The 25,829-nt window shown below is 37.7% G+C and overlaps 1 protein-coding gene and 1 long non-coding RNA gene across 2 annotated transcripts in view; one reads left to right on the top strand and one right to left on the bottom strand.

The window, feature by feature from the left end:
- Positions 1–25,829, top strand: part of LOC309627970 — a 749,424-nt gene that overhangs the window by 142,452 nt on the left and 581,143 nt on the right. The window lies entirely within an intron of this gene.
- Positions 1–25,829, bottom strand: part of LOC309627937 (uncharacterized protein) — a 68,494-nt gene that overhangs the window by 36,637 nt on the left and 6,028 nt on the right. The window contains exons 3-4 of the mRNA XM_082390340.1: positions 23,408–23,668; positions 21,458–21,568 (exon numbers count right to left, since the gene is read on the bottom strand). Coding sequence (XP_082246466.1) covers positions 21,458–21,568; positions 23,408–23,422 — 126 coding nt within the window. The 5' untranslated portion in view covers positions 23,423–23,668. The remainder of the gene's footprint in view (positions 1–21,457; positions 21,569–23,407; positions 23,669–25,829) is intronic.

Genomic DNA, 25,829 nt, shown 5'->3' with positions numbered 1-25,829 from the left:
CTCAACTGACACTCGGAGCTGGAACGCCTTTGTGTGGCCTCTCCATGTGGCCTGGGCTTCCTCACAGCAAGGACAGCTCAGATGAGTCAAACTTCCTATATGGTAACAAAGAGTTCCAAGGCCAAAGTCCCAATTAACAAGGCAGAAGCTGTATCATCTTTCATGATTTGGCCTCAGGATTCACACAGCCTCACTTTCATTGCACTTCAATTGTTACAAGCAAGTCAAAATCCCACCTATATTCAAGAGGCAATACTGTTGCATGTGTCACTGGAAAATACAATCTACCACAAGCATTACCAATTTTTTGGAGATTTTTTCTTTTCATTGGCATTATACCTTCATATTCTAGTTGTATGAACAATTCACTATATATGAAATGTGGGGATCACATACTTTTCCATCAAAATGATGCAACATTTCCTTGTTGCTTTCTAGAATTCAATGTTAGCGAAAAGATACTTTAGGCCAGCCTAATATTTATTTCTCATTATATAACCTCCTCTCCATGTCCCATACTGATAGAATTCTTGTCATGTTCAGATTTTGAATTCAAATGCCTGTAGGCCACAGAGAAGGATTGTGGTATAAAAATCACCCAAGCTCAAGTTCAGCATTATGGCCAGAAGCCACTAGTCCCAGGACACTGGAAGATATTGGCATCACTCTTTCTCTAACTGCATTTTCTAATTCACTAGAAACTCATATTCCTGAAGAGAGCTGGATTTTATGACATTTTTCAGAGGAGCTACGTGACTCTTCCTGGCACACTTAGAGACTCCTGATTTAAAGGGATAAACAAATTGACACAGAGAAGACCACGAAAACTATCTCACTCTTTTCAGAAAATGTAGGTGTGAGTCTTTAATTTCAAAAGCATGCTGTATTTGCTGGGGCTGCCACAACAAAGCACTACAAACTGTGAAAGTTCTATTTAAACAACAGAAATGTATTGCCTCACAGTTCTAAAGGCTAGAAATCCAAAATCAAAATGTTGGTAAGGTTGGTTCCTCTGAGGACTATGAGGGATATAATCTGTTCCATGCCTCTCTCCTAGCTTCTGGTGGTTCACTGGAAATTTTTGACAGTCCTTAGTTTCTGCTTTATGACCCCAATCTCTGCCTTCACCTTCACATGGTGTTCTACCTGTGAGTGTGTCTGCCTCTAAACTTTTCTTTTTTGTAAGTCATATTGGATTAGGGACCCACAGTACTGTGGTATGACCTCATCCTAACTTTGATCACATCTGGAATGACCCTATTGCTAAATAAAATCACATTCTGAGGTACTAGGGGTTAGGACTTCAACATAGGAAGTTGTGGGGAGACACAATTCAACCTGTAACGCATGCTTAATTGTTTTTTTTCTCTACATGGGAAATCTTTATAAGACAAATATGATCTTGCAATGATGGTTTTTGTGTGAGCTCTCTAATCTTGAATTTGTTGTTCATCATCTTCACTGTAATTTCAGCTCACATACTTGATATTTTTCATGTGAGCACCCATGACTTTTTATTTTCTATGAAGTTTTTAAGTATCTGCTAATAGAGGGCAGCAGTGTTGCCCATTAAACCCCAAATCATGACAATTAGAACTCATAGTTTAGTTTTATAATATATTATGGGCACTTTTTTCCAATAGAATATCTGCATAATTCTGTCTTGCTTGGATGAACATTAAAATTAGCTTAAATCCCCTAAGGCTGTATGAACTGGTATTGGAATTTAAGGCCAATAATTGTGGAAATTAGACAGAGATTCAATAGTGACTAGAAAATACATTAAGGTAATTATGCTTTGATTCTATCTGTCAGCTGGAGAATCACAGCACTATGAAAAATTTTAAAAAAACTTATAATAGCCTTTCATACAACTTAGAATATTAACAAAATTGAGACTTTTCAAGAGCATGCAATCCAAATACCCAAATAAAATTCTTTTATTTATGTAGCTTTAATATATACATAATTTATGATTTGGAAGGCTTAGGAATGTCTCCTTTACTGGCTTTCCGCAATTTCCAAAACCTTCACAAATTTCCTACTTTATAATTTGTTCTAAAATACACATTGCCTGGAAGAAAACAAAACACTTGGATCCTCGTAGACCAGCCACCAGGGCAGTGGAGTGGCCTGTTACTAATCATATGTGGAAAAGAGGCCACTTGAAAGGAAGGTTTGGAAAAAAATGTCACCCTTAAAATAATTCCTCTTATTGGGGGACATTACTTTCAAGCTGTATCTCATCTTCATTAACAATCATCTGGAGACTGAACACTTCCAGGACACCTTAGAGCTGAGTTGCGGACATTACTTTTAAGCTGTATCTCATCTTCATTAACAATCATCTGGAGACTGAACACTTCCAGGACACCTTAGAGCTGGGTTGTGGACAGGGAGAAATGACAAACAAGTTTCAGTAGTTACCCACGCTGTTCACTTAACCTCTTTGTTCCCCTTTGTTTAATGCCATATAGTGTTCAATGCAACAAGATTGAGCTTTCTTTTCTCCATTTATACTCTGAGTAAAAGCTTGGGAGTTAATCAGTATAGCAGAACCTCCTTATCTTCCTTTGTCTTTAGACTTTTGCTCATATCTCAGGAATTGACATTGGGTGTTAGGGGTTCACCGGTGATACTCTCTATGTCATTGCCACTTTCTAGAGCAGAAAGGATATCAACTAAAAAAGAGGAGAAGTGAATTTTATAAGTGAAGTGACTCAAACGTTCTGTAAAAAAATCCAATGTCAAGTTATATACGCCTTTATTTTCTTATCTCCATATGTTCATATTGAACGTCAGTCTCATTTCCTATGCTATCTGTTTGCACAATGTTGGACACACAGGAATGAATCACCATCAGCTTTCGGAATAGCCCCATAAGCTTTACACAAGGAAATTCCACTCTCCAAAAATAAAGGCAAAACAATTTTTCATGGAATCTTTGTGATTATGGGGCTTATACTAAACTGCATTTTATTAGCCTCATAATAAGAAAATACTCTCTCCTTGGTAACCCATTTTACACACAATATCTGCTGGTATCAGGGGCTGGGCTTGAGAAAAGAGAATTAATTTGCCTCCTAAAAGAGATGAGGGTAGTAACCAGTCATGTTTCAAATGTGGTTAAACAGGATTGTGACACTTTAAACATGGCGTCCTAGTTAATCACCCACAAGGAGAAATGAAAACACAGGTAATTTTTGTGGCTCAGCAAATCTGTCACTGAATTGAGGTGTATTGCTTTTCCAGTATCTTTCCTGTTATATTAGCCTCTGCCAGTATATAATTATGCACCCCTCTTGGTCAGGGAGGGTCCTTGCCTCATTTTATGGTAATGAAAAATTGTATGAAATGCTCTATGCAGTAGTAGATGGGGCTCACATCTCAAACACTCAGGTGTATTTTACTCCTGTGACTTAAAAGAAAGTCATCTTTCCTATTAATAAGAAGTCCAAACACTTCAGGTTTTATCGATGAGATAAAACTTCAGAAATCTTCCTTGGATATACCCCTCAACAAATCTGCGTGGTAAGCTCTGACTACCTGACCTCTGTCCCCAAATGTTCATTTCTCCCATAAAGTTGCTCTCAGTTTTGTACAAGTAAAAAGAAGAGCCTCATGAGAGTAGGGTCCCTCCACGGGATCCCAGTCCTACAGAATATTCAGCCGCACCCCAGCGCAAGCACGTCCCCGTGCAGCACCCTGAGAGGAAGAGCACCCAGGTTTCCTCTTCTGCATGAGCGTTTGAGCCGATGACAGGTGATGCTTGCTGGTCTTCACCTGAGTTTATTGCAGGATGATATGCTCCATACTGGGATATCTGTCTCTTAACACCCTTCAACTCCAGCAAAAATCTGCTCCTAGTTCTATTTTCCCTATCTCTGAATGGACTGCCATTCATCAAGTTGGAAGCCCAGAAGTAGTTTTATACCTCTTCTCTCTCCCTTGATTGCTTCTATTCCTTCACTTCTAACTTCTAATCTACAACTAAACCCTGAATATTCAACTTGTCAAGATATTTAACATTTTTCCCTTCTCTATACCTCCATTTTTTTCTATCAGATTCAGATCCCCATTATCTTTCATTATTCACCCTGGGCAATCCTGGTTCCCTGTTTTAACCTTGTTAAATCCACTCTCCATATTAGTACTAGAATAATCTTACTAAAGGCCAAGTTTTATGATATTTCAGTGCTCAGAGACTCCCTATTACTGACCTAAGAACATCTATAGTCCTTTATCAAGACTTGCAGAGCCCATTCTTATATGGCATCTGTCCATCCATCTTGTTACTCCCCAACAGGAACCCTGCATTCCAGCCACACCAACCTATTTGTAGCTTCCCCAGGACATTTTGTTTTGAACTTCTATGCCCTTCTTCCATTTGCCAGAAGTAGCATTCTCCCTCCTTAATCCAAATCATAGATAAAATTCATTCTTAGTCAATGTACTAAAGCCATTGGTGATGAAAACAGAGCTGAGAATTTGACAAACACACACTCACTCCCTGCACACATTTTCCCACCACCACCAGCACACACAAACACATATGCCACAAACCTGAGAAGCTAGGCAAAAAAAGAAATTCTGGATAAAATCTATCGAATCCCTGAACCAACTGATACCTGAATCTGACTCTAAACCTTTTAGTTATATAAGCCAAAAAAACTCCTTTTTTAAAGTTTAAGATGTTTTGGACTCGATTTCTGTTAGTTGCAACATGAGCTCTGATTAATATAAAAAGCCTTAGAGAAATAATTTGTGTGCAGGGGTGTGGAAATAATAAATTGATTGTTAATCAGAAGTTTCGTATGATTAAAAACTGAGCAAAACTCATGAATCATACATCTGCTGGCATCACTCAATTACAACATAATATTACAAGAAATAAATGTAGTATAATTGGAGGGTGTCATTAAGGGTAAGCTTTATATCCTTTTGATTTCTATTGATGTTGTTTTTTAAAACTTTTTTAACAGAAACAAACGATAAGATGTCCCCAGAGAATTTGAAAGATGTTAGCAAAGAGTTAATTAATGTTTCAGCACTGGGTGTTGGCATTCCAACCATGAGAGTCCAGTTTACATTGGGTAGATAAGCAGAGATAAAGATCTGTCACTGCTGTTCTTCCTATTCAGGAATGTCCAGTGGAATTTAATAATTGTTGACCTTATATATAAAGCACAGCATTTCTCACCAAGCTGGGAGATTATTAATCTCTTCACTAAATCCTGAGATAGAAATCATTTATATCAATGCCAAATGCTGGGTCCAAGGCAAACATGCTTCCCTGAGGATCAAAGACCGCTGGGAGTGGTATCGTTAGGAGAGGACACAATTAAGTCTGGCCATTGCTTTTGGGTTGTGTCTCATTCCCCTTGATGAAACCACAACTTCTAACAGTCTCCCTGCTCGTAGATTTCAGTTCTTAAGAAGGAACCAAGGTCGTTCACTACAAGGAGAATTCTATAGACTACAGAAGGTGGATCATGGGACAGTGAAGCAATCCCAACAAGGGAAGGTGTGACATATTCTATCTTTGAGGCATCCCAGCTTATGAGAAATCTCAGTAAGAGTGAAAAGGTGCAGGCTGCCACACTTCATGGACCAAGCTGTAAGAACCTACAGAATGCTAACTCACCTGATATTATCACCAGTGGAATTCTTGGTCTGCTAGCATCTGCTACTATGCTTTGAAAGACCTGCTGGGTTATTATGAACCGAGAGATAAAAAATGAGCATCGAATAATACCCTCTTTTGTTTTCAAATCGAATCTATCTAGAAGCAAAAGGGAAAATTTAGGATATTTCAAAATCCCTTGTGTCTCTTCTACTCCGTTATCCTACTATTCCTTAGTGATTCAGGAGAAGCCCTGATATAGGCATGATTTGTAGATGGTTCAATACGTGAGACAAGGAAAAGTCATGAGGAGAAGGTAAAAACCATACAGAGGCGATTTGCCAAGAATCTACACTTCCATTATATTTGATGACCACACTCTCCTGCCCTCTCCCAATGCCCCATGACACTGGGAGCTCTAGTGATCCCCAATACCCCACTGTTCATCCACGCCACACCACTTCTGCCTGCAGCCACATCTGTCTTGCTCTGAGCCCTGAGCCCTGAAAGCTCTCACTGCCTCTTTTCACCTAGCTGTCTTCTATTCACTCTTAAGACTCAGCTGAGATGTCATTCCTGAACCTCTGGGTTAAGCTAAGAACGTTTCCTCTGTGGTCCTACAAACCAGTGGGTGCTCCAAGCTTTAGGAGCAAGAATCACCTGTTAAACGTGGCGATTCCCTCTGCGTCAGTGGTAAAAAATGAAAGTAAGTATTTGCATTTTAGCAAAGGCCTCAGGTGATTCTTAAGCAAGTTTTGGTACTTTTGATAAGATGTTCTACAAATGATGCTCTGAGAAACACGAATGAGAAACTCTATGTCTGTCTCCTTTAATAATCTCCATATTATATTAGAATATAATATTAGAATATTCTGGGTATGTGGTTATCTCTCCTTTAAGACCACAATCTTTTTAAAACTAGAGATCACATGTTACTCATCTTTGTACCATTACCATCTAACTCTGGTCTAACAGAGACTAGGTGTCCAAATGTTTGTTGATCAGAAGGACTGAGTTTTAAAATACAATCATTATCTTGCTTTTTATGTAAATAAGTTTTGGTACTTTTGACGGTAAAAACAAGTCCAATTTATAGACTCAGTCTAAGTTATAACATGCAAAAGGGCAACTGACTACAGAGAATCTACTCTGTTCCAGGTCCTCTGATAAGTGCTTTCTGTACACTCACTTGATTAATATTTGACCACAATATTATTACCTCCATTTTAAGACTAATTGAGGCTTAGAGAGGTTAAGTTACTTAACCAACATCACAGAGCTATATACCACCTTTACAGATCCCAAAGGCTGTGCTCTTAAACACTAAATATACTGATTTTTAAAATTCCTAAAATGTAACCCCATGGTGTGAACTCTATATGAAACACTGTAGAGAGACTCCAGTGTTTTTGCGGTTATGAAGATGAAACGGCACTCCTATTTACTTCCAATAGACTTACCAACTGACTCAAACTAAAGCCAAAGACTTGTCCTTGGTGCCTACTTACACTTAAAAATGCCGTGGTGTTCTCAGTTCAAGAAGTCAGTTACTGAGGACAAGTGAGCCTAATGTAGCACTTAGGCCTTCACTCAGTGCTTACCTATTTTTGTTTTGGCAAAATTGCAGTCAGCAAAGAAAATATTACTATATGGGGGTCAGGACCACTAGATTATGTTCACAAATAAAGTAATTAATGAATGCTGTATTTTCTAAGATCTTGCTTGTTTGAGACTGTATCTGACCTATATATTTTAGCACGTATCTGATTGTAAAATCCTTGACTCACACTTTCTTTTCCTCATGACTTAGCTCCATTGTCTCTGGAAATACATGTCACTATGAAAAAAACCTGAGACCAACGTGACTTTCCCCCTTTGTATGTGATGTGCTTTTTCTATGGGGATGCACATATGATTAATTATCACTGAAATAAAGGAACTTCACTAGGATATGTCCTAGTGCTTATCATTCTCTATCAGTATTTCCAACAATGTATAATGGCATTTCAATGTGTAGATTCACTAACATTTTTTTTTCTGGAATGATTTCTCTGTGTTTTCTGGTCATTTGTTCTCCTTTTTCCCTCAGGAAATAATTTTATGAATGTTGACTCTCCTTTGCCCATAGTTGTCCTCTTCTCTCTAATCATTTTTATATCATTGTTCTTTTCTATATCATTTTGTGTGATTTCTTCAAGCATATTTGTCTTTTTCATGATTCCACTTTGTCATGTTAATTAAATTTTTGTTGTCTTATTTGGTTTTTATCTCTATAATGGTTTATTTATTTTTCCCTTCCACATTTTTCTTGAGCTCTGCTACCGTGTTTTACCATCTCTTCTGTTGCTCTAAAATCACTTCTTTGAACTATCTGTTCTAAGAATTCTTTTTTGTTCATGGTGCTTATAATCTCTACAAAACTTTGGAGAATTAATATATGAGGACTCCTTGTATTTATATTGTTTTAATATATTTACTTCATCTTTCTTTTGCTTATTTTTCCCCTCACTTTTTAATGAACTTATTGATTACAATGTTATGCATGGGCCCCCAGCAGATTTATTTCTGATTAATATTCACTTCTGAACTTACATTCACTTTGCTTAAGAATAGAGGGAAAAGGATGGGGTGGAGATATTAGAGTGAGCTCTCCGTGTGTAGCCTCCATATAGCTTGTACAGGTAGCTGTAAGCACTCTCACATCAAATCTAGTATTTTCTTTATCCTGGGTGAATTTCTCCCCACCCCCGTAGTTAATGTGGGTCTCAGAAAAGATCTCCTTTATTCCATTTCCCCTAGAGGTATCCCTGGATCAGATTAAGTAATATACCATGGTTTTGAAACTCATATGCTTACAGAAACACAGTAGATGGTTTAAATGGGTGAAATGGGCCAAGTATAAGACATGAGGTAGTGGTCTGGGGTGAACTGCTATATGTGTCGCATCCTAAAGGAAAAACAACTACTTAGTTTAACAAACTGCTGTAAAGTTGTTACATGAACTCGCCGTGGCCAGATTTCTTTCTCCATAGAGTTCAAAAGTGTGGAGTTTTTAAAGTGAAACTTCTGAATTTTAAAAACACAATACAGGTCAAACAAAATATATCTGCAGGTTCTCATGTTTGTTTGTTTTTCCCCCACTGGAATCACATGATTTGATTTGATTTTATTGCTGTTGTTGAGGTAACATTGGCTTATAACATTATATATGTTTCATGTGTACATCACTATAATTTGACTTTTGCGTGCATTATAGTGTCCTCACCACCAGAAGTCTAGTTTCCATTCATCATCATAGATTGACCCCTGTACCTATTGACCCCCATGCCCACCCTCCTTCCCCACTGGTAACCATCAATCTGTTCTTTGTACCTATGTGTTTGTTTTTGTTTTGTTTGTTTGTTTGTTTTGTTTTTTTAATATTCCATATGTGAGTGAGATCACACAGTGTTTGTCTTTCTCTGTCTGACTTATTTTACTTAGCATAATACCCTCTAAGTCTATCTATTCTTCCACAAATAGCAAGATTTTTATCTTTTTGTGACTGAGTAGTATTCCATTGTGCATATATACCACATCTTCTTTATCCTGTCCTCTGTTAATGGGCACTTAGGTAGTTTCCGTATCTTGGCTATTATAAATAATGCTGCAATGAATATAGGGGCACATATATTTTTTGAATTAGCATTTTCTTATTCTTCAGATAAATACCCAGGAGTGGAATAGCTGGATCATATTAATTTTTTAAGGAACCTCCATACTCTTTTCCACAGTGGCTGCTCCAATTTATATTTCCCCCATCAGTGCACAACGGTTCTCTTTTCTCTACATCCTCTCCAACACTTGTTATTTCTTCTTTTTTGATAATAGCCATTCCAGTGGGTGAGAGGTGATATCTTACTGTGGTTTTGATTTGTATTTCCCTGATAATTAGTGATGTTCAGCATCTTTTCATGTGCCTGTTGGCCATCTATATGTCTTCTTTGGAAAAATGTCTATTCAGATTCTCTGAACATTTTTCAATTGGGTTGTTTGGTTTTTGTTGTGGAGTTGTATGAGTTTTTTATACATTTTGGATATTAACCCCTTATCAGGTACATAATTTGCAAATATCTTCTCCCATTCATTAGGTTGCCTTTTTGTTTTGCTGATAGTTTCCTTTGCTGTGCAGAAGCTCTTTAGTTTGATATAATCCCATATGTTTACTTTTGCTTTTGTGTCCATTGCCTGAGAAGACAGATCCAAAAGGACACTAATTGCTAAGACCAATGTCAAAGAGCATACTGCCCATGTTTTCTCCTGTGAGTTTTATGGCTTCAGGTCCTACATTCAAGTCTTTAATCCATTTTGACTTAATTTTTTGTGTGTATGGTGTAAGATAGTTTCATTCTTTTGCATGTGGCTGTCCAGTTTTTCCAACACCATTTATTGAAGAGACTTTCCCCTCTCCATTGTATGTTCTCGGCTCCTTTTTTGTAAATTAGTTGTATATATAAGGGTGGATTTATTTCTGTTCCATTTATCTGTGTGTCTGTTTTTCTGCCAATACCACGCTGTTTTGATTACTCTAGCTTTGTAGTATAATTTGAAATCAGGGAGTGTTATACCTCCCTTTTTGTTCTTTATTCTCAGGGTTGCTTTGGCTATTTGGGGTCTTTTGTAGTTCCATATAAATTTTAGAATTTTTGTTCTTTTTCTGTAAAAATATGTCATTGTGATTTTGATAGGATTGCACTGAATCTGTAGATTGCTTTGGGTTATATGAACATTTAAACAATATTAATTCTTCCATTTCATGAGCATGGACTATCTTTCCATTTCTTTGTATCTTCTTCAATTTCTTTCAACAATGTCCTATTGATCTCAGTGTACAGGTTTTTTACCTCCTTGGTTAAATTTGTTCCTAGCTATTTTATTCTTGTCATTGAGATTGTAAATGAGAGTGTTTTCTTAATTTCTGTTTCTGCTAGTTTGCTGGTAGAATATAGGAACACAACGGATTTTTGTATATTGACTTTTCACTCTGCAACTTTATTGTATTAGTTTATAATTTCCAATAGTTTTTTTTAGTGGAGTCTTTAGGGTTTTCTATATAAAATCATGTCATCCACAGTGACAGTTTTACTTTTTCCTTTCCAACAGTATCAAAAATGAAATGGAGAAAAATAAAAATGCAAGAACATTTTTGGAAATCAATTTAATATAAATGTTAAGGCATGTTATGTATATTAGGCATGTTATTTATTTGTTCATTTCACTTTTGCTCTTGGGAATATAAGCTCTTTTGCACTTTAGAATTAAAAACTAAATCAAAAGCCTTTACTAGGTAAGAATAATCATGCTCAGAGAGCTTAAAGAGAGCTTGAGTTGGGAACTCGCTATTGGTGACTTCAGCAGACTCCACTCTTTCAGGGGCCCAACTTTCAACAGACTCAGAAGTTCTAGAAAAAAATGTTGTCAGGTCATTTTATTGCCCCAATAGCCTGCGAATATGGATGGAGCAAGCCGATGAACTTTTAGGAACTTTTTTTTTAAGAAACTTGAAAAGAAGCATCATTATTTTTAGATAGCCTCTTTAGGGACAAAACAGATCAAGCAGTAAATCAAGCTTTCTCTAAGAACTGACCTTACCTCTAGGGAAAGTGTTTCTAGGCAGCTGGACTGTAAATATTTGCTGAATAAATGAATGAATAAATAAATATATGATTTAATTAATCAATATTGTCTCTGATACTGATGATTGTCTCTGTGGTTTTTCTCTTTCAATAGCCACTTAGCCAGGAAAGGGAGACAGAGAGGCAGCCCTTTGAGCTGTGCGGGCTGTGAATAGTTTCCTAAACAGGGCACTCAAACTGAGACTATGTCATTGTTTTACTACCTGTTGCCATAGTAATCATGGGTATGGTCACAATAGCTGAAGACTAAAGTCAACATTTCCCCCCATTTTTCTGGTTGAATTTTTCCCCCTTAAACTCAAAACAACAGAAAAGCCGCTCTTTTCTTTTCTTATCATTCTGACATACTTGTTTGCAGATTTTTGCTGAAAACGGATCTGCTGTAGTTAATAAGAGGTTGTATTAATGTATATGAAAAGGAAGAGTCTTAGAATTCATATCCTTTATGAAAATTTTGTTTCACCTCTCTTTCTTTGAGCTTAACACAATACTTCTTTGTTTAAGACTATCTCTTTAAAAAGCTGAAACAAGTTGCATAGGAATTCTTCCATTGACTTCTACCCAGTAATGACTTGAATTGAAACTTGATTCCTTAAGGCTTCATGTCTTCCTGTGATCTCATGGATCTCCTGGACTGCCTTTAGTAGGACCAATGCTAAAGCAAATACAAGAACTCTGCAATACTATTTACTGTAAGTCAAATTCCCTCCTACTTTTTCTAAAGGATTTAGTTACTAAAGGTCCAAAAAAGACCCCCTAACTTGTAGGTCTACTGTCAAGACATTTTTTTAACACTGATTCTAAGAAAAGAACAATCGGGCTTCCCTGGTGGCACAGTGGTTGAGAATCTGCCTGCTAATGCAGGGGACACGGGTTCGAGCCCTGGTCTGGGAAGATCCCACATGCCGCGGAGCAACTGGGCCCGTGAGCCACAACTACTGAGCCTGCGCGTCTGGAGCCTGTGCTCCGCAACAAGAGAGGCCAGGATAGTGAGAGGCCCGCGCACCGCGATGAAGAGTGGACCCCGCTTGCCACAACTAGAGAAAGCCCTTGCACAGAAACGAAGACCCAACACAGCCAAAAATAAATTAATTAATTAATTAATTTTTAAAAAAAGAAAAGAACAATCATAAAACTGACATTTTTTTCCTCAGTCCCTGGTGCTAATTTCCAACCTTTATCAAATATGCCTACTTCCTCATTTACAAATTATTGGCAATAACAGTGCTCACCACGTGGGTTATTGTTAGGCAGAAAAAAGTTAATATATGTAAAGTGATTAGAAATGTTAATTATTTTTATCATTTTATAATTATTAAGCCAAATTATATTTTCATTTTTAACGTATTTCCCTATTCTGTGGAGAAAAAACGAGTTCATCATTATTTCTGTCCTCAACCCCCAATCCTAATCATGACCAAAATACTTTTCCCTGAACTATGTATTTTTTTGTTGGGTTGGAGTTAGCTGCTTTTGAAAGGTTCAAACAAAGAGAGATAGGAAGAGGAGAATATAAGTGGAAGGACTGAAACTTAGAAAGATCAAATGTACTAATATTATACTGTAAGCTTGCAGAGGACAGGGACTACATCATCCATGTATTTTATTATCCACAGCATCTGGAGCACTGCTTTGTGAAAAAATTAATTAATGAATGAAAAAGATAATAGATGTATGAATGAGAGATGCCAAATGACCTTAAAGCATTGTAAAATGTTTGTTGATGGAAGAGTTAGAAATTAGAGTAAATAGGACTTGATGATTATCTATTAATTGAATTCATTTATGTTTTCCTTGTCTTCCAACAGTTATAATGTCTATCAGAAACTATTACATTCATATCTCAGACTCATCAAAATGAAGTCATAGAAGAAGGGAGGCTAGAGTCTATGAGAACCAGAGGCTTCTTTGGTAAATTCTGTGACAGATTATCACCAGAGTCTTAAACATAGTCTTATACTTCTAAATTTTAAACTTCAGAACCCTTGAAATAAAACTATCATTTAACTAAAAAAACAAAAAAAGTACTGACCTAATATATTTTAGTGAGCTGAGAATAAATTTTTCACACGAACATTAATTATTTTCCATTTTCTGTCCATTGCCATTTTCATCTTCCAGACTTGTGAAAAGCAGAAGGAAATCAAGTACTCATCTTGGGGGCACAAATGTTACAAGATGAAATGGCCCACCCTAGGGAATCATTGATTGTATCCAGTGGTACTTAATTGGAAATAAAACTTTTTTTTTAATACCCAGTTTGAGAGTATCATAGGTGTTGGTTGATTTTAGAATAGAATGCAAATTTTGCATGAGTAAAATTAAACTTTAATCCAAGTTTTTTTCCCACTTTCAATTTAGATCTGATTCCCAGAACCTCCCAGCCCCAGCTCCCTGCAGAGACAGTCACTCTTCTCTCTAAGCCCTGTTCAAGAGCAGAATTTCTCAAACTTTTTTGACCAGGACCCACTTAGCTAAGAGGGAGAAAGAAGAAAATATGACCAATCTACTCCACAGATTCTGCCATGGAAAAAACTTTGCAATAGAGAACTGGAGAGGAACAAAAGAACAACAAAATAGTAGCATTTCAGCAACTTACGCAGCAACAAAGCCACTGTGAAAAGTGTATTCTAAGCATAATTCAACAACTAAATTAAACAATACAATAACAGGAGCAATTGAAAATCATGACTAACTTAAAACAACGCTAATACAATGAGATCAGAGACTCTTCTCTGAAAATTTGGGAAATTCCAATGACCTGGGTATGTATTTGAAGTTCTTACCAAGTACAGCTTGTTAGTGAGGCTCCTTAGGAAAATATTAAATTTGCATCCTCTTCAGTTTTAGAAGCATAATAATTTTAATTCATGAATCTCAAATTTTCATAATCCCTAATAATTCACTTAGAAGATCTTACTACTCTGTAAGACTTGTTTGAACATAAAAATAAATGTCTGTGGGATTCCCAAACTTTTTTTACTCCTAAAAAATGAGAAACAGAAATTCAAAACTGCCCTTGAGCTTCAGGCTTTGCTGTGAAAGCGCCAGAGTCCAGTGGCTTAGTTGCTGATTATATGCGTTTTGATGCCACAGGCTGGTATGATGTGATATACATGAAAGAAGTTTATAGGCAAAAGCACAACAAATATTTATCTAGCGGTATTCTGTGTCAAACACTGTGCTAGGCACAGGAGCTCCAGAGGTCAGTGAAACAGACTACTACCTCCTCTATATCAGAAGGGGTAAACATTAATCAGATAATCACAAGAGAAGGAATAAGAGGGGAAGGTCCTAGTCTCAGGGGTCAGGAAGTGCAGATGATGAAGGCAGGGCCAGGGGTCTCTAGGCTCAGGGAGGGAACAGAGAGGAAGGGGAGCATGCTGGGAGGGGCGGGGACAGGACGGACCCCGGTGCTTCTGAGGAACTCAGGGAAACCCAGGAACCTAGAGAGCTGGAAGGAAGGGAAGGATTTAGTGGGAGATGAAGCCGAATAGATAACAATAATAGCTAACACTTACGTAGCCAGAGTTCCCCACTTTGAATATGCTAGAAGGGACAACAGAGAATTACAAGAGCAGTTACAATGCTTATAGGAGGTTTTTAAAGAGTTTTACAATATTAACTTTTAAATTTTTCCTAAAAAAACCTATGAGGGAGGGACCACTATTAGTCCCATCCTAGAGATGAAGAAACTGAGGCATAGAGAAGGTAGGTAACTTCTCAAGATGGCCCAGCTAGTGAGTGTTAGAGGTGGGAATTGGTCCCTGGCAGTCTTGGCTCCAGAGTCCATGCCCTTAACTCCTACATTACACTGTGTCTCAGACCACGGATTGCTTGGGCTTTATGGGACGTGTTACCTTCACAACACTGGGCAGTCATTGAAATGCTTTAAGGAAGATAGGACATGATGAGACCTGTGCTTTAAAGACAGCATCCTGGCCACAACATTGGGAAGAGGTGGGAGTGGGAGGGGCTAGGTTGCAATGATTAAACTCCTAGTGAGGAAAGTGCATTCCTCCTGGTTTGGACAAGATGGTGTCTGTGGGGAAGGAGAGAAGTAGGCAGATGTGAAAGACACTTAGAAATTGCAAGAAACAGGACCTGGTGGTGGATTGGTTATTGGGAGGAGGTAGTCAAAGAGAAGGAGCATTCAAGGATGATTTCTGAGTTTCTGGATGCTCCTTCACAGAAACAGGGAACTAAAAAACAAGACCCCATCATCAATTGTTCCATTGCAACTCCCCAAATTCAATAACTTTTAGATACTCAAAGCACTATGCTTTTTCCTCAGAAGATAAAACACTATTGTTAATTAGCACTCCAAATTTTTTAATGAAAGGAGAGAAGGTCCATCAAATCTCTCTACTTCCATCTGCTAGAGCTACTTGGCAATCTTCTATCTCATTCTTCCTTCCAGAGTTCTCCATCTTGAATATGCTAGAAGTGGCAATAGAGCAGAAAGAAATTATTCAAGGCAAACACACAAATAGGGCCAGCCCAACACTATCACAAAGCTTCCTTGAATGATATCATCTTGTCTTTCTTGTCAGACTAACTTGAAGGAATGAGACAACTTCAGTCTAGCAAGGGAGCAAGTGTATAATGGGAAGAAGTAGGTGGATATATAATATATTGAATATAATTATTTCCCACAACAACAGGAAAATAGTTAAATAAAATAATCATATATTCTCACAGTGGAATACTATGGAGCAATTAAAGATGATGTTGTAGGAAAATATGTAATGAGTGGACAAGACAGATAATTAAGTAAAGAAAGTAGGTGACAAAACAATGTGTTCAATTATAATTTCATTTAAAAGATAGATATATATGCATGAAAAGAGACTAGAACATATGTCCCAAGATGTCATCATTGGTTATGTGGGAACAGAGGAATTACTGGTGATTTTTATTTTCTTATTTTTGCCTGTATATATTGTGTATAATGACCAGCATCTATTTTAATCAGAGAAAATGTAATTTTCTGAGAAACTTCAAGAAAAAGATGCTCTTTAATGGATATAATTCTCTGGCCTACATGGCTCTATAATCTGTTAATATTTGATTAAATTGTACCGAACAACTGCCAAAGGACCCCATTATAGAGTTACAATGTTCTTATCCTCAAGGCCATTGAAATATTATCAACATTCAAAGTGTAGCTTAATAAATTGACAAGCTCAAGTTTCAAAACTGTTTCTAATAACCAGGAATTGGGGCTAAAACAAGCAGTTGAACGTTAAAGGAAATAAAAATAAAATTCTACATTTAAGATAAAAATAAAATTTTACAGAAGGACATGGCAGAAACCTGATTTGTAAAAACAGGTATGGAGATTTTAGTTGACCTCAGGTTCAATATATGTCAAAGTGTGAAAACACACAGAATGTTACCTTGCAATGTTTTTCAGTATCATTTTTGGATTAGCAAAGGTAACAGAGAAAGAGTCTTTGCAGTTCTCTGCACTATATTTTAAGAAATTTGACAAACTAGAAAAGTGACCTGGGTAATGAGGAGTTTAAATGCATGCCAAATGAGGTTCTTAGCTGAAGGGGCAAGCGCTATGGAAGACATGATTCGTTTTTCAAACGTTGGAAAACTTGCAATGTAAAAAGAATGGATTCCTTCGGTGTGAAGGACAGAATAAAGGCAAATGGGTAGATGCTACTGGAGGTAGAAATTACAGTGTAAACTTCCTGAAAACAATAGACTTTACAAATATAAGCTGTTTCAGTGATGGTAATGGTGGCACTGGTGGTTATTTTTGAGGCAAGCATGCTGTATACTCTAAAAGCCCAAACATGAAGAAGAAACTTAACTCCTACTTTTCTGCTCTTCATCATGGCACATGGTATCAATGATGATGTTACTGGTCAATATTCCCTGGCTTCCAAAGTAATAGAGAGAATAATGCAGAGAAAAGGAAGAAAACCTGATGGTATAAACTAAAGATAGTTAAGGAAAAGGCAAACATTAACAGAAGACAGACAAAGAAGAGAGGAAGGAAGAAGAGAAGAAATCATTTATTTTTGCTTTCCGTTATTTAATCTCTCCTGTGCCTTCTTCAACCCACATTCTTACTAATAGTTTTCAACTGTCATCTTCTCCTTCTTCTTAAAGAATGGATACAGTATGATTCAGTGAATTCTAGGACATTTGGGATCTAAGCAGGGAACTTTAGAACCTCAATAACCACAGAGTTTGCATAGTAATCAACATCCAAAGAGACTGTACAATATGAGAACAAAGTAAAGTTTAGATATGCCGATGGAACATGAATTTATAATGAGTCATTAAAGACAGCTGGGGACATATCCTGTTGAGATGACGTCACTGAATCCACACTTCCCTGCTGTATAAAAAGGCCCTTGGTTCTTTTCTAACCATTAAAACAAGTACCTGAATGCCTGGGGCATCAGACCTAGTGTTAAGATTAAGCCTAGATTTGTCTAGGTGAGCTACAGTTACCTGTCCTGGTGAACAGAAAGGTTTTAGCCTTGGTTTGTTAATTTAAACACAATTAAATATAATGAGTGGATAAAACAAGGGGCTGCAATGGGAGATAAAAAGGAACGGAACTGTTGTATCATAGACACAATGTGTCTCATCTAGTTTTAAGAGACAGAAATAATTGTTGATGCCTGAGAAGAAGCAAATGGTCAGTTGATCAGTATACTATTCTTGATAAATATTAGATGGCATGTCAAATCCTAGATTAAGTCACAAAGATAGTTTTACCTTGGCTCAATCTGATGGTTTTGGAGGAAAGAGGCAGAGTCATATCTTACAATTCTCACTTGGAAACATCATTTCTGATATTACCTTGTGTTTGGAAGATGAAACAAGTCTGTGCAAAATATTAACTATAAATTATAATTTTCCTTAGCCATATGAATAAAATGACCAGGTATCATTTCCCATGGTCATGACCCGTATCAGCTATGACTTGCATAAAATTGTTAAGCTACTCTATACTGTTGACATCCTGAGGTTGTTTTTCTTTCTGCCGAAGAGAAAAAAAAAAGTAATTGTTTCAGAGGGGAAAAAATACTTAAAGTAAATAAGAGATGCCTCTTGTCTAACGTAATTTAACTTGTAGAGTAAGAAGGAGTATAAATCTTCACAATTACAAAATGCTTGCAATAGTATCATCCTGTGATGTACTTTCATATTTGGTGATGTTCTCCATTACTCACTTGTGGGTGCTACATCTGTAACATGTGTTGAAGCATCTTCCCAGTACATTTTTATGTCTTCCTGTAGATAGGAAGGAAGGCAAGAAAGAGCTGCTCTCCAACACTTGGAAAAAACATTGCTCTCCAAGGGCCAAAAGATAAAAATCAATACATCCTAGGACAGAGAATAGAGGTACACAATTACCCTAAGGAGACAATGGCTCCCAAGTTGTCAGAACTGATTGTTTCACCCCTTAGATGTATTAACATAACAAAGGAACATATGTGTCTATCAGAGGGAAATCAACGTACCAGAAGGGTTCAGTGCAGGAAAATGGAAATTACAATCATATAGCCCTCCACCCAACCATGGAATCCTCTCACCCAAGACCACTACAGACCTGAGTCTGCCTCAGTCAAGAGGATAAGAAATCGAGAAATTGCCACTGCAACTCTTTTATTCAGGAACATACCACCATAGCTACCCAGGGGTCAAAAAACTGCCACCATGGCAACTGGTTCTCAAAGCAAGAGACTGGATACTGGAGCATTGTTGTTATTAGCATAAAACAGCTAAAAGAATCAGAAAATAAAAATGGCTTCAGCTTCCCATTTCTCTCAAATATTGCACAAATATATCTCACTGGAGGAACCTACTTCACCTCCAGAACCTTAGTTATACAAGAGAACAGGAATGTAAGTTTCACCTCTCTAACCTCTGCAGTGCAGGAATGCCCACTACAAGGAGGTAAGAATGGATGTGGAAAGCCAATCCACCATATCTGCCATGGGCACTAGGTGGTCTCTAGTGTCAAGTGCCACTAGTAAGGAACAAGTGGCACTTCCAGTCTGATCATAGAAATGGATGCATGAAATTAGCTTAATCAGAGAACTCTGTCTGATTGGATCCCATGTTCCCAGGCAACAGCCTGATCACAACTTTACTTCCTATGTACTTGTAAACTGGGAAGAAATGTACTGGCCATAGGATCCTAGTCTTCCTGGGGCTTGTATTTCACATTTTAATTGCCTTATTTTCTCAGTGCTAAGCTGCTGATGATAGCATATGCCACTTATTTTAAAAGAACATTAAAGAAAAAGATATACCACATATTAAATAAGTTTTTCCATCACAAGAAACACCTTCATTTAAAAAATGTGGAAGTGTTTTAAAAAGTTGCAATTCAGCATGTAGTAAATATAGTAATAAATTTCCATCTTGATTTTACAACTTATTCTCTAAGGTTAACTAAATCTGTTCCGAGAACCAGCTCCATTTCTGTTGTGTTTATATACTCAGGTTTCTAAATCGACACAGCTGAAGGCCAAACTCTGGACTGTGGTACTTTGACCAGCCCATCTTGAGAGGAAGACATCTGTGTCTAGCCTTTTCACATCACCTGGTCCGTTAAAAGCCATTAACATTTTTAAGTTGCTGTCAATTTATTCATTGACGTTCAGTGAAGGCAAAAAGGCAGGCCAAATCAGATCCTCCCTACTTTCCATAAACAGAAATAGCACAACCTAAAAGGCAGAAGTTTCTGTGCCTATGATACAGCACTATTCTTATCTTTGTTACTTTACTGTTTCACAGGTATCTCAAGTAATGATTATCATTAGTATGTGAGGGGCCATTAAAAAAAAAATGATCTACAGTGCAGCCAAAGCGGTAGCAGGCATGTATAAACAGCGCCTGTCCCCCAGGACCATGTGAGAAGGCTGGCCTGGGATACTGACACTTGCTAACTTTGAGCTGCTGGTAGAGAAGAGACAGTCCCTTCTTAAACTGGACAACTTCAGTCAGTCCAGCTGTTTTGATCATTTTCCTGTAGGCTGCAGTTTTTCTTTCTTAGAAAGGCATGGTGTCATTCCAGTAGATGAAAAGAAACAGATCCTTTTTCTGATTATATAATTGCACATACCATAGTTCTCAAAAAATATATAAATATTTTTATAGGACGGTTTGATACACCAAATTTATAAGGTGCAAATTCATGTGCTAAGATATTTAACTTAATGATATGTACTTGATTATTTTGTTTTTTAAGAAATAGTTGACTAAAGAACATGTTTACGGAAAAAAAAAAAAAAAAACCTTCACCAAATAAGGTAGGTAATCAGAACTTTATGACCTAATTATGTAGGAAATCTTCCACCACCACATCTTTTGCAAATAAGCCAAGAAGCCAGCAAGTTGGAGAGGTCATATAAAAACAAAACATCCAGTCAATTTACAGACTTAACAACCTAGGAAATATAATAGAGGTGATTCCACAACTATCATATGTACACTTTTACATATTCTCTTATTTAAATAAATGAGAAGTTGTGGGTTCAAATCCCAACTTTGCCACTTCCTATTCTTATGGCTTTTGACAAGTTACAAATGTCAATGAATCTGTTTCTCCACTGTAAAATGGAAATAATAATATCTACCTTAGAGAGTTATTGTAAAGATGAAAATGAAGTGATATAGGTAGAATGTTTAGCACAGAGCTTGGCAATAAGATATACTTAATATAGAGTAGTTATTGTTATAATTATTAATAAGCACATAATTGGTTGGGAAGGAAGCTGACACATAGCACAAACGTGAGCAAATGATGCAGTATTATTCAGTGGAAGAGAACATGTAACCACAGTGGGAGAATTCTTGAGAGGGGTCTAGTCTGACCATGTTTGTGAATGTAATAAAGAATTCCTTTAAGTGGCCTGATATAGCTGGGCATGTGGGCATGAGAAGGTTTTCCAGGCATACAAGAAAGATGTGGAGCATCAAAGAAGTTTTGTTAGGGACCTTGAAGTGAACTACCTCCTACACTACAAATGATTATAACATCTTCCATGAATAAGCTCTCAGAAGAACCAGTGTTGTTCTGATCTTACTTAAACCTGTCTGGCAGAAACCTGGGAATTTCCACTGGAATTTGCATTTGGTTTAGAGTCTCAAACTGGGTTTAAATACAAACACTAGTTACCTTGAAGAACTTATCCCAGTTTTTTCCTCCAATTCTGACACTACTTGGAAAACCAGCATTCTTGTAGGTATTATTTTTCAAAGACAAATTCATAACAGGGTTTACAAATTCCTGAAAGTGAGCCAGAAAAAAAAGAGAAAAATAAAGGCATGGCTGATTAAAAACTGCAAAACAATCAGGGTCAGGGGTTCATAGAGACTTGTATGGAAGAGAGGACCAATCTCTTAAGTTCATCCATCCTCCCTGGGTCCTCTGTTCTGTGCTGATTGTTTCCTATGCCTTGGCCAGCTTCAGATGCGGAAAGTGCTGAGCTGGTCCTGAGCAGAAGTCATCTCTTCTCTGATGAGTCAGATCTAGGAAGTGTTGTGGCCTACTAGCCTGTGAGGACATCTCCATATCACCTCTTTCCTGTTTCACGCCTGCCCACAGCTATTGGTGCCATTGGAATTATTCCTGATTCTATATTGTTAGCTCTGATTCTCACCTGAGTTGCAGTTTTCTGTGCCCAGCTACCTACAAAGGTCTCTAATTGGCAGTTCTGTCAATACCTCAATCTAACAAGAGTAAAACCAAACCAAGCATCTAACATCACTAGTCTTCCTCCACCAAGAATAAATTTTCATTATGGCTTTACCATTTCTGTCCTAAGCCCCAGCATTCCTTCAGTCACACAGACTGACACTCTCCCAATCATCTTTGACTTTCCTAGCCCTTAGGCACCCACAATGAATTCACCAAATCTTCCTCTGTGATGTCAAGATGTCTATTAAATCCACCTTTATCTATTTCTTTTGATGCTACTCTAGGTTAAGCTCTCAAAATTCTTATGTAGACTTTTATAATTGACTCATAATTGGTCCCCTTTTCTCCTGTCTCTCCATGATCAAACCCATCCGCACTCCACTGTCAGCTTGACCTTTGGATTATATAAAACCCTGATTATGCTTTAAAATATTCACATGCCTCTCACTACTGCCTATCAATAAATGACAAACTTAGCCCAGCCATCAAGACCCTCAATTATCTGGCCCCTTATTTACCAGACATTTATCTTCCATGATTCCTGTACCCCAATCTAAATTCCATCCAGACTGAACTGTAAATACTCATCATCTCAATCTCCCCTTGGCTGGGATATTTCTGCAGTAGGTCTTTTACACTGGCTTCTAGAATTTTGCTAATGGATTGTCTGGTCTCCCACAGTGGGAGCTACCTTGCTGGTACCTCTTCATTGGTTGCTTCTTTTCCTTGTCTCATTCCCCTCATTCCTCTGCTGGTATTTCTTTCGCCTCCTATGGTAAGTTGTATTAATGGTCCCAAATCTTTACTCTTCCCTATACCTATACTCTTTGCCATGTCACCTTGCCATTCCTTTCACTAAAGAGGCAGAATATATTTTTCCACCTTCTGAATCCAGGCTGGACTCATGTGGCAACCATGAGAATGTACCTCACACGCCTCCAACCACATGAAGCACAACTGACCACAGGTCCCAGCCCCCAGCTTCTATACTTTAAAATTCACTGCTACATTTGTACAGAGGAAATGCTTCCCAGACACTGCTCCTAGCCAATGACTGACTATTCTCGGGAAACACAGGATTCCTGGGTCTGATGGCCATTTTTGTCTTGAGGACTCCCCAGTGGCATTGCCAAAGCATTTTTAGACCGCAGGACAGTCTAGGACGCATCCACCCCCGTCCCTTCCCTCTCTCATTCAGCAGGGTCAGACCTGCATTGTGGTCCCTGGCTATCCCAGTGTTTCCGAGCGCTTTCCCCCATTCTCTTTCACAACCGTTTTCCATAACAAAAACCTACCATGTTTAATCTCATCTTGGCGGTCTTGGCATCTGCTTCCTAGACCTGCTTTGTGACTTTGCTGTGGTGATTTAGCCAACGTGACCAAGGCAGAGGCTCTAAAACATACCTGTGTTTTTCTGCTTGCTCTTGCCTCTGTCATCTTCATGAGAAGGAGACGCCCTGTTCCTGGTCCCAGGAAGAAGATGAGAGACTCGCAAAGCACCCCAGTCTTCCCATCTGAGGCCTTCCCAGATCAACAGGCAGCGAGTTAATCCCCAGACAGGTGAGCAAGTCCAGCCAAGATAGTTGAGCCAAACTCAAATCAGCTTGATGCTGCAGATCCTTCAGCTAAATATCTGCTTATTGCTGTAGCCCAACATACAGCAATAGTTGCCTGTTACTCAGAATTATTCTGTCAATAGAAAAGTGATAAATTTCTCAAACAAGCTACTTGCCCTCAAATTTTTATCTGGAGAAACCAAAACCAAGACAATGTGTAAGTATATTTAGGATCAATATTATGTTATGAGATATGCACTCAATGGTTTAGAGTTTAAAACTTATCTTTAATTCCCAAGAACACTGGGCCGAGGAACAGAACCTACATAGTACCAAAGACAAAGAGAGCTGGTGTAGAGATTCAACACGGAAATTTCTGTTGCCTTACCTGGGTCTTAGGTGTAGAAGGGAGGCATGGAATATTCCTGATTAGAAAGTCATCCTGTTCTCTCTCCTGGGCTGAACTGAGGGACCTTGCACAAGGAAGGTCTGGATCTACTAAAACATCCTTAAAGGAACTGTTCTTCTGGGTCAAACTATCATACGGTTCTAACTGGACAGATTTCTGCTGATTGGCATGAAGGAACGTTCGGCCAAAATGGTTTTGTTAACAAGATATAAGGAAGAGGAATCTTTCTACAGAGACATCCTGCTTTCCAACAAATGTAAGAACAAGCAAAGCACAAGGAAACCAGCCTGGCTGAGTCTGTCAGTAGAATGGCTGAAATGGTTGGGAAGAAATTCCTGCTCAACCCTTTCTCCAAGAGTCACCACAGAGTAACAGCTGTCTTAAGAATGTTCAAATAGAACCAGAGTATTCATCATTGTACGTCTTTAAATGAGGACAGATACCTATGTCATGTTGATAGTTTCAATCCCCAGCAGAGTCCCTGCCATATAATAGACACCTTATACATACTTGAATATGTGAATTGATGTTCTATGACTACTTCCAAGATCCAGCAAAGTTTTCAGAAAAAAATTCTCATAAAAAATTAATTTTCCTATCATTGGAATTCCATGTTATTGTAATAATTCTGATTTGGCCACTCACAAAGAGAATTACTTAATCTCTCTGTGACTCAATTTCCTCTTCTAAAAATTGGAGATAATAATAACACTAACTCATAGGGTTGATTGTTGGATAAATTGCAGTTAATATATGTCAAATGCTTAGAACAGTGCCTGGTACCTGTTAAATGTTTTATTCATGTGATCTAGAGGAAGCAGTAATAATAGTAGTAGCAGTAGTAGAAGTAGTAGTAGAAGTGGTGGTGATAAGTAGTATGAAGATCAATCTACACCATTCAATGATAGATCATAAAACTCAAAATTTGAGTATTAGAGGCCAATAGTAACAATTTAACTAAAACTCTCCCATGCTTAAGTAAAAATAAGGTCTTAATTATCGACCTATAACCCATACTACACAATATTTTACTGAAACTTGTTTCCAGCAATATAGCTAAGTAAATAACTAAAACTATTAAGGGATTTGGGTCCCTTAAAAATAGTAAAATATTAGATATTTTAAATTTCTAAGTTACAATATCTTTTATGTCTTCACTTTTTCCTAAAATGTTTTTGGATACACTTACTCTTTTCCCCAGACGTAAGTAAGTTCAGAGGCACTAATCAGACTCACCAAGGAGAGCTGTCAGTCATTGGGCACATTTGCCTGTGCTCAGGAGCACCTAACCCCTCCATGCCTGCGTGGGTGGTTTCCTGTCTGTGTTTGGTTTGAACCTGTTCCAGGGCTTGTGGTTTTTGGCCAAGCTCATACTTCGTGTTATCACCCTGCTGCATATTGAATGATAGTGTTGATTTTGCAATTGGGCAGATGACTCCTGCATTTCTCAGAGAAACTTATGGGAATCTGTCATGTTCTGGTTTGCATGTTCTTTTCTCTTTTCACTCTTATACCGTGCAAGCTCCATCAAGCCTAATCTTTAACCTTAAAATGTTTCCTTTATTTCGAGATGAGAAACACATTTTGAATACTGGAATCATAGAATAAAAAATAGGAAATTCAATTAAGCTAAAGCAACTAGGAAAAGATTTCTCTTTTAGAAAATAAAAATTATTGTGCCTTATCAAGATAAAGAGCAAAGCAATAATTAGAGAATGTGAATTGGTTGTGGGACTTGAGCAGGAGCAGAACAGGAAGTCATGAATGTAAAAGTATTAGAGAGGCATAGAGGAGACCCTTTCGTTCTGCTGCTTCCTTCCTTATTAAAAAAGAATGTCTAGCTCACGAGTTTCTTTCTTTTGCCAGAAATTCTACTATTGCGGAC

Source organism: Balaenoptera borealis (assembly GCF_965194805.1).
Source record: "Balaenoptera borealis genome assembly, chromosome: 4".
NCBI classification, from domain to species: Eukaryota; Metazoa; Chordata; class Mammalia; order Artiodactyla; family Balaenopteridae; genus Balaenoptera; species Balaenoptera borealis.
This window is presented reverse-complemented; position numbering and strand designations above follow the sequence as displayed.